General features: G+C 42.7%; 1 protein-coding gene across 1 annotated transcript in view; it reads left to right on the forward strand.

Annotated features, from left to right (window-relative positions):
- LOC137518831 (acetyl-coenzyme A synthetase, cytoplasmic-like) overlaps positions 1-10,315 on the forward strand; it is a 106,214-nt gene that overhangs the window by 68,787 nt on the left and 27,112 nt on the right. The window contains exons 10-11 of the mRNA XM_068237191.1: positions 1,929-2,062; positions 6,690-6,822. Coding sequence (XP_068093292.1) covers positions 1,929-2,062; positions 6,690-6,822 — 267 coding nt within the window. The remainder of the gene's footprint in view (positions 1-1,928; positions 2,063-6,689; positions 6,823-10,315) is intronic.

Here is a 10,315-nt window from a genome sequence, read left to right on the forward strand (position 1 = left end):
ACATTGGACTACTAATTCATTGGATTTCTCTTAATTCAGAGGCTAGGGCCCTATGTATGGCAGCATGTACCCCTCAAACAACATAATTGGGTAGATCAGTATTTCTGAGAATAGATCAGTCAGAGTGCTCCGCTAAAGATAATTAGGTAGTGTGTACCCTGCAGATAACATAATTAGGCTGTGTTTATCCGTTATAATTAGAATGTCCCCAAAATATTAGGTAGTGTGTACTCCCTAAATAGGCAGAGCATCCCCACAAACAGCATCATTAGGTAGTGTATATGCCTGAAATCATTAGTTAGTGCCACCACAAACAACATAATAAGGCGCTGTATAAACCCTAAATAATACAGTCTACACAAACCTAATTAGACAATATGTACCTCTCAAACAGCATAATTAGGCATAGGACCAACTTCACCCACATATACGGTAATTAGGCAGTGTGTAACCCCAAAACAACACAAATGCAGAAAGCCCACTCAAACATAGGGCAGCTTAACATAAATGGAGAATGCTTGAAGGTGGAGGCACTTGGATGTCCTCGTGAGGAGTGTGGTGGTTTTGAGGAATCCATGGACCACTTTCTACTTCATTGTCCTTTTAACGTTGAAGTGTATAAACAGGTGGGAGGAAGCCTAGGTATTCCCTTTCTAGAGCGTCTAAGTTACGCAGAGTGGGCGTATGGAGCATTCAGACACCACCAGGGTTTTGATTTATGCACTTTATACTTAGTCAGCTTAGTTGTTAGGCAGCACACATGGTTGGCACGGTGTCAGGTACCGCTTAGGCATAAAACCATTCCTGTTCAGGTGGTGGTAGGCAATATTCTGGGTGAGGTATCTAGGATCCGGGACTTGGAGAGGCGTAGTTTGGGCAGAGGTGCCTGGGTTCTTGCGTGGCAGAACATCAGGCCTCCTTAGCCTATCTCCGTCTTTTCTGGGTGAGCTTTGTTTCTCATCACCCTTTTTCAGTTTTTTTATTTTATTTTTTTTTTCATACCTTTTTTGATGATTGGCCGCAGACATAATTAGTGGAGTTATCACTCCAACTAACTTATGGGTGTCCTTGTTTGTCCTGTGTTGATTTTGATATTTTTGTCTTTGTTTACCCCTCCTGCATGAATGGCAGAATGAGTGGTTATTGTTTCTGGTGATAGTCACTTGTTGGGTGTAGGGTGATGGATTCATGTTTCCTGTTGTCCTGTCTGGTTTTGTATGTAGATTGAATGAATATTCTTCTGCTCAGGGATTTATAATCCTTTTGTTTTGCTTGATACAAGTTTGTGATATGGATAATTAATCATCTTGTGTAAATAGTATTGTTGCTAATACATTATGTATAGGATATACAATGTATATATCGATTATGTATGTTTTGCTTTTGTGATCCTTTTGATCACAAATATCATTATTATTTATTGTATTGTATATTTTGTATATATTTTTTCAATAAAAATCAACATAAATTGGGAATGCCCTCCTTCAAAAATAAGAAGTGTGTCCTTCAAATCGCTTGTGTTCATTGGTGCCTGTAATAATAAAGTTACACTATACTCACATTTCAGCACTGGGCACCCCTGCATCCTCCATCTTATTGTCTGCAGCAGCCATCCATCATTGTGATGGGTTTAAATTAACGTCGTCAGTTGAGGCAGTGCAGCACATGTCACTCTGCATCACCTGCACCTGTCAAGCACAGCACTCAAGAGGATTGCTCCTGTGCTGCCTCCTGCAATTTGAAAGTGGGTCTGATAACGGTAGTTCTATGGAAGGATCTGGGCAATGTGCAAACTATACGGTACACAGACAATGAATAGGTAGCCCTAGCTACATAGCAGAACTGTCCAGTAGAGGAGCAGAAGGTACAGCTGGCCTAACACTTCTCTCCTTTCCAGCACAACTGATATACATTGTCTTTATTTTTAGTTTGAAGGCATCCCGACCTATCCACATGTGGGGAGATTCTGGGAGATCATTGAGAAGTATAAAGTGACCCAGTTTTACACCGCCCCAACGGCTATCCGCCTGCTTATGAAGTATGGAAATGACGTTATTCAGAAGTAAGTGGCTATCCGCTATGGGAGTACACAAAGTCACATTCAGCCATAACCACTTTTTCTACTTACAAAATAACCCATAACATTAAATTATTATTTTGTAAGGTTAAGTTTCCATTGCAGCGATTCCAGGCCGATTCCCCGCCCACGAATTCGGATGGATTTTAGCAGCCTATAGGAGTCTAGGACTCCGCATTCGTAGCCAAGGAAAAATCTGAGGCCCTGCAGCATAAATGCACGTGTCACTGTCCGAATCCCATAGCCGCGCATAGCGAGGCTAGAGGGATTCGGCTGCGAGCAGCTGCGACGGCATAGCGTCTCACAAGACGCTTGCCGTGCACAAGTGGAAAAGAGCCCTACTTGTTACAAAAGGTGTTAGCTACCCCCTGCAGATGACCATTATGTATTGCTTGGACCCATGTACATGTTTGTCCCCATTCAAAGGGGAGGGCTAGCTAAATGCTTGATTGAGTACCACAGGAAGGAACAATAGCAACCAGAAAAAAATGTAAAGACCTGTTTGCAAGTGTTTCAACAGTGGTCGACAAGCACTGATTTGACAGATCTGGCCTTTGTTTGTCCATGTGACTGCCACCAATCTTGTGACAAGACTTTTATAGTGCACAGTAGCCACATCCTTGCAAGGTCAAAGGGGAAACCGATACTCCTAGTAAGACTTGAGGGAAAACAAAGCATAACCTTCAGTTCAGTTCTGCACATTGCTGCTATTCATGGTAAATTTTATTTCAGTTTGTTTACATGTAAAGCTGGCCACTAACGGTCCAATTTCTAGCGAAAAATCGTTTGAGCGATCAGAAATTCTGATCGGATTGGTTGTAAATAATCTCCATTGGTGGACACAATCGATTATGAACGAGTGAAAAAAATGTCGCCCGAATGAATTTTCGTCGAAAGAAAATTTGGATTTTCTTGGTGGTCGTGATAGATAAGAAGCAATAATTGGTTAGTTGATGGTGTAGTGAACGATTTTTCGTCCGATCAGAATTTCTGATCGCTCGAACGATTTTTCGCTAGAAATTGGACTGTTAGTGGCCAGCTTAAGCATGGAAAACGCTCCCATATCTGTCTATGTTAGGAACTGTGGGGTAGGATGCAGGCATAGGACTGTTGACTAGTCCAACTAGATTGGGCAAAAATCATCTGTTCACATGTAACTGCAAATTTAGGCTCCGTTTACACTAATCAGTTGCTCTCAGTTATAACTGAAAGAACAACTGATTTTCAAAGTAATGCCCATGTTTTCCTATGGCAGCTTTCATACTTAATGCGTTTTAATTTAAACCTTTTTCACAATGCACTGCTATGGAGAAGAAAAAAAAAGCGCGTACCCACTGATTAAGTGTAAACGGGGCCATAGGGCCTGTTTCCACTACATGCGAATTCTGGATGCAGAAAAACTGACTTCAATGAATGTCTGTGGGCCTGTTTCCATTAAATGCAATTTTTCTGATGCAGATTTCCCATAGGCATTAATTGGAGTCAGTTTTCTGCATCCAGAATCCACGTATAGTGGAAATAGGTCCTTAATCATTTGCTCTCAGTTATAACTGAAAAAAATGTCCATGTTTTCCTATGGCTCAGTTCCCACTATACTATTTTTGACTGAAATCTTTCTCACAATACACTGCTATAGGAAAAATGCTTACCAGCGCGTACTAACGCGTATCAACGCATTACGTGTAAAGGGCCCTTAGGATTTCCTTTGTTATGATTATTATGCATTTTAAGGAGAATGGCCCTTATTTGATTCACTTTTTTCTCCTACCTGATATTTTCACATCTTATCAATAAAATACCATTTAAATTGTACCTGAGGTGAGCAGATGGGACATAGAGGCATGTTCTCTGCCTCATGACATACCTCTGTGTCCCCCTCACTGCCCTTCTCTGCCCCCCCATCGCTGTGCTATAGCCCCCCGAGATTATCGACAATATTTGTCGCTATCTCTGAGGTAAACACAGGGAGAAGGATTCCCTGTTCAAAATGCCCCCCCCCCCCCCCCCCCCCGGGGCATTCCTGCAGGGTTTCCAGAGCTGCCATTGGGCAGCTCTCTCTCCCTGGCCACGCCCCCTGCTGCTCCCCCGCCTCCCTGCATGCTGCGAGAGACACAGTCTCTCCTTGCAGCGTCGTGACCTATAGGTCACGAAAGTGAAAGTGGGCCAGTGCTGCCCACAGGAGCGGCAGGGAGTAGCATTTTTGCGGCTACCTGATCCACTCAGCCCCCCAGATCAGGTAGCCTACTTTGTTTTGTTTGTTTTTTTTAGCCCACCTCGGGCTCTCTTTAAGGCATCAGCAAGCAAGAAAATAGAATAATTTTGATAATACTTTTTGGTACTTTATCAATTACAGAGTGCTGAAAAGTTAGTTAGTTATCTCCTAGTATTAAAAAAAAAAAAAAAAAAAAAAAAAAAAAAAAAAGGGCCAATCTGTTTTTAAGCTGGGTGCCCACTATAGAACGCCAATCACAATTGCCTAGCGAAGTTGCAAGCGATTTCAGAGCATTTTCCAGTCGATTTTCATTAGTCATTTCATTTTTCAGCTTGCGTTTTCAAGGAATAGGAATAGTTTAAAGACAACCTAAACTTGTGTCTGGCTGCTTTTGAAAGTGTGGGGTGTAAAACGCAAGTGTCTGTGCAGTCTCGTGTGGGTTTTTTTGTGAATGGCGGTTTAAAAAATTCCGCCAGGAGGCAGCGCAGCAGTTTTTTTTTTTTTTTTTTCTTATATCATGTAGCGAGCCCAGGGCTCGCTACATGATAGCCGCTGCTCAGCGGCATCCCCCCGATCGCTTCAATCAGGAAATCCCGTTCAAAGAACGGGATTTCCTGGAGGGCTTCCCCCATCAGCACTGATTGGCCAGGCAGCGCACAGGGTCTGGGGGGGCGCTCGGCGCGACTGATATCGGCGATCGAGCGCGGGGCAGCGGCGATCGGTGTGCTGACGCAGCTAGCAAAGTGCACGCAGCAAAAAAAAAAATTAAACAAATCGGCCCAGCAGGGCCTGAGAAAACCTCCTGCGCGGCTTACCCCGAACGTACGCCAAGGAGGTTAAGAGAGTTGTTGTGAGGGAGTTTTGTGAATCTTACTGTAAATTATTTTGCTTGGATGATCTGGATGGCTGGAGCTGCAATTGTAGGTAAAAGGAGGAGAAGGGGATTCTCCTTGGCAATTAGCTCTTCCCTCCTGGCCATCTCTGATTTTTGCAATCCAAAATGCCCAAAGCTGCAGCTTTCTGGGGAAACAATCATGCTGACAGGCCCCTCCCTATCCTGTAAGCAGAGGAAGTAAACAAGTCTTTGCAGTGTATTCTGGGGGCAGCCGGTGGTTCTGGGTAGTCAAAACACAACCAAATTGCAGTGTGCTGCAAATGCAAAGCGATTTTTCGGTGCTCCTATCTTCTACATTATAGCGGAATCGCTACAAAAAAGCTGCAGGACCTGTAATTGCAATTTCCCTAATGCAATTGCTGCTGTGGACCCTGCTTCCTTTAAGTTCTAATAACAAATCGCTTTTAAAATTGCTGGCAATCGCCAGTAATTCAAAAGCAGTGCTAAAAGTGCTCTAGTGGGTGTTAGCTCTTATGGAGCTCCTAGACATTATATGCAACCAGCTAGGCTCTACTGCAAGAATAATGGGCACTAGTCTAGTTTAGAGGACCCAGCAGAAACCTCATAAGGAACAATTCTCTAATCACAGCACCCTCAAAAGCATGAAGCGTTGTGATTGGCTGAATAGTGTGGGAGCAGTTTACAACAACCTATGTGAAACCTGAAAGTTCTAGAGGCTTCTGTCCAGCCAATCACGTTAGCAGAATTTCCCTATGAAGGTTTCCTGCTGGGTCCCCTTAAAGTGGATCCGAGATGAACTTTTACTCATTGCATAATTGTGTTCCTTTCCTATTGTTTATAGGGCATTCCTCAAGCTAAGTACTGTTTTTGTTTTACTACTCTAATTCCCTATAAACTAAACAAACCTCGCCCACAACTTTTCAGAGAGCCTTGCCATTTTCAGACAGTAGCAAGGGCTCATGGGAGCTCAGTCTGGGCAGGAGGAGGGGGAGGTATTACTAGCCAGAGATTTCAGAGGGGGGGAGGAGGAGGGAGGATTAGGTTTTTTTCACAGGCTGAGTGCTGAAGATGCAGATAAGCTTGCCTGTGTGTAATGTTTACAAACAACATGGCTGCTGTCATTGTATCACAGGAAGAAATAATCATATTCTATTGAACCTGTTTGCAGATAGAATTACTATGTAAACTATCTAAACTTTAGATAAGATATATAGATAAGTTACTTGTTATAGTTTTTTATCTCGGATCCGCTTTAACTAGACTAGCGCCTAATAATCTTGTTTTCTATTGGAAAGAGCTATTCCATAAACTAACTGAGACAGATTATTTCAGTTAGCATCATATATCTGTCATTAATCATTTCAGCATCAAAGTATAATATCTGCAAAGCTCCGTAGAGCGTCTTTATCAGAGATTAGCTTCTCCACAGACTTACCTATGGATCAAGATGAAGAATAGTCTTACAGCTTTTTTGCTTGTCTGTATTTCCTTTTAGCTTCCTTTTTGGCCCCTTTGTTCATTATGGTTCATGTTTTCTCATCTAGGTTTAATTTAAATTCTTTGAAGATTCTGGGAACTGTAGGAGAACCCATCAATTCAGAAGCCTGGCTGTGGTACTATAATATTATTGGAAATCAGAGGTGTCCCATTGTCGACACATTTTGGCAGACAGAAACGGTGAGTGTTGCAGCCACGTATTGAGCACAGTTTCTTCAGACAGCTGTGAAGACAGATCTGCATGAATGTATGATCATTTTCTTTCAAAAATATAGTTTATCATACTTTGTCTGTCATTGATAGTGTATCTACAGGGAAAAACAAAAATCCTTCAGAAGACGATATTTGCAATGATATGAAATGTGAAGTATACTTCTGCTGAACCAGCAACAAACGTTAAGGTGGCCATACATCAGGTGACTTAGCGGCCGATTTACCATCCGATTTGTTAATAATCTTATCGGATGGAAATCGGTGCCGCCAAGAGCATGCCCAATTAACTATGTGACCAATTCTCCGGTAGAAATTGGTTGCATGTATCAATCGGACATGGTGCAAGATGTAGGACTGACATGCTCAATCAGGTGCGCGGCGATAACTGCATTCGATATCGGGATGAGCGAAAAACGTGATGGAACCCCTGGCGCTGTCCCTTCTAGTGTAAAATCCTCCCCTCTTGGTGCCCCGTGCAGTATACGTTACCTGTCGGTGTCTGCAGCTGGCTCCATGCTCCGTCTACATACCCCCCACATGGTGGTTGGCGTATGCGCGGGTGCGCGTGTGATTGATAGAACTGGAATTTTAAAAGTGAATCATTAAAAGTACGTGTTACCCTGGATGTGCCTAGCTGCTGTTTGTACTATATCTATGGACTATCAATTTTGGTCTGGAGCACTCCGGTGAGTTTGTGGGCCTGTGCACTTTTTCTATTTTATCATTATACGCCCCACATCGTGGTTGGCGTATGCGCGGATGCGTGTATTATGTCACACATGCAACCACGTGTGGACAGAGCACAGAGCTGGCAGTGGACACTGATGGGTAAAGTATACTGCACGGGGCACATTTTACATTGGGGGGACAGTGCTGGGGGCGATGAGGCGGCGGATGATAAGGAATCTGCCTACGGTGTATGGTCAAGCAACATATCTCTCTCTGAACAGATTCAATCAGAGAATGATCTGTCTCTTGGTCGCCCTTCCATCGTCTGATGTATGGGCACCTATATAATCTGCGCATCTCCTTGGTTCCTGCTTAACTTATCTTCAGGTATAAATTCAACTGACTCATAACTGTCAGCTGGCATTACAGAGACTTCTTGTCACTGATTAGGCTGGGGGAAGAGATAATGAGGGAGGAGTGAAGCCTCTCCCTCTGTTTCCTCTATCCTAATGTTTGCTGATTATACATGACCCATACCTCTGAAGTATACTGCCAGAGATCAGCAGCCCTGTTTACCTTATATGTTCTGTAAGGAAATAACTAAAGGAGAATAGTAAGTGCATATAATAATATATAGGAGTGCAAATTATTGGCCCTCCCTTGACAAAACATACAGCATATGAACTGACTGGTTGTTCACATCATGTTGTATAGGCACTATAAATGCTTTGAATGCTATTCAAATATTATTTTTAAAAAGAAGTGTTAGCCTTATGTGGTCAGGAGTGGCATTAGGTTTCTCTAACCATAACTCTTCTCAAGAAGTCATTTAATACAGAACAGCAGCAAAGATTTTAAGGACTGTCTCATTTGAAGTAATAATGACATGACCCCACCCTCTTCAGACATAGTCCACCTATAGATGTCTCATAACAGGGATTTCTGATCTATACTATATTATGACTATATCAATACTAGCAAAGAGAAATATGTGTTAGAAATAGGTTTTGCATATAACCTCCTGAATTCTGACTGTTCTTGATGAAACTTTTAAATACAAAAAATATGTAATAAAAATTAATCTGGCTGGTAAGGCATGGCGGATCTCCTGCCTTCATTTCAGTTCCTGGGCCCCAATCTCCACCGTAGACTTCACCCTATGTGGCATATTCCCGCTCAGCCTCGCAAGAATTTATGTCGTCTCAGCACTCGGCTAAACCCAGGCCTTTAGTGTGCAAGGTATAGGAATTGAAGGCAGAAGCACCACCAGAATCCCACTAGGCAGGATACTGGCAGGAAGCATAGTTTAACAGTCCAAGGATCCACACTGGAGATCAGATGACTGCCAATCCAAGGGATAGACAAACTTGAGGTCAGGTTGAGTTGAGACAGGAACATACTCCGTATAGCAGAGGTCAATACAAGGAGCAATCCAATTCATGGTCAGAGGCCAAGCAAAGGTCTTAACAATAGAGCAGTCCAAATCACAGCCAATAGCTTAGCACTAGCAACGAACAGCTATCCCTGGGAGCAAACACTTACTGGAGCAGACCTTTATAGGGACAGGGGTCAATCAGGTGGGACTACAATTCCCAGTCAGTCAGTCATTGGCTGCCTCTGCAGCAATTGACCACTCAAACACCTTACAATAAATGCTCTCATCCAGCGGAGGGAATATGAAAGGTGCATGGGGTGCCACTCCGGGCCGTAGAGGACCCCGGCTGTTCTAGCCTGCTGCCTGTAGAGCCAGACTTGTCGCAGGAACGCTGACCAGGTGAGTGCACGACACGGCTGTTTTGTACTGTTTGTTGTACAGTGTTTGTGGATTTTGAAATACTGCATTGCTCAAAGCTATTTAGTAGGATTTAAACCTCAACTACTTCTGATTTCTGCATGACTGCACATTTTCTTGGTCATTGGCACATTTGATGATACAAAATTCTGTCATTATGGTTGTAAGCTTCAACTTGTGCAATATGTAAAAGCTTCTTTTCGAGAAAAAAAAAAAGACAGCAGCAAGTGTCACCCTTCATAATGCTGCATGTGCCAAACAGCAGGACAGGAAGTGCTCATTCTCATAAGCATAACTGTGGTTGGAGATTAAATAAAATATTTACCATTCCGCTGAGTAAGCCTATTAAATGTAGCATATGACACTGCCGCATACTGTACTCTGCCTTTGAAAGGTACAAAGTACACATTTGCTTGTAGGCTAGCTTATGAAAAGACCATGTAAGCTTAGCAAACACATCTAAAATATATCTAATACACTCAACTGAGACAGGCAAGCTTTACTGCCAAAGACTAACATGTCAAGAGGTTCATCTGAACAATTCCTGGGAATTTATACAGTGGGAAAACAGTACATTTTTACCGAAAAAACACCCCCCACTGGCTTTTTCTGGTGCTATTTAAATGTTTTATTAATGTTAATGTAATTTACTGTCACCCAGCTGCTTATGAGTACGGTAGGTTAAAAAAACCTTTATGTAATATTAGGGTGTTTCTGGCAGCCACTCTCCAAGGTTTCATTCGCTACACTGATCCAGAAAAGTGGAATCTAGGACAGTTGTTACACTCTGTTTAATCATCTCCTTGCCGCATGGCGCTATGCTCTTATGTAATGCTTTGTCACACAGTCTTTTAGTGAGTCACATAGTTCTGAGGAGCAGTGTAGCCTAGCGGAGTTATGTAGGAAAGCAGTAGGTAAGCTGGGTGTGAAGGTGACATATATGTAATGTCTATATATACTGTAATTATACTGGTTAGTGCAGATGATTGCTTGTATGAG

This window comes from Hyperolius riggenbachi, chromosome 5 (assembly GCF_040937935.1).
Source record: "Hyperolius riggenbachi isolate aHypRig1 chromosome 5, aHypRig1.pri, whole genome shotgun sequence".
NCBI lineage: Eukaryota > Metazoa > Chordata > Amphibia > Anura > Hyperoliidae > Hyperolius > Hyperolius riggenbachi.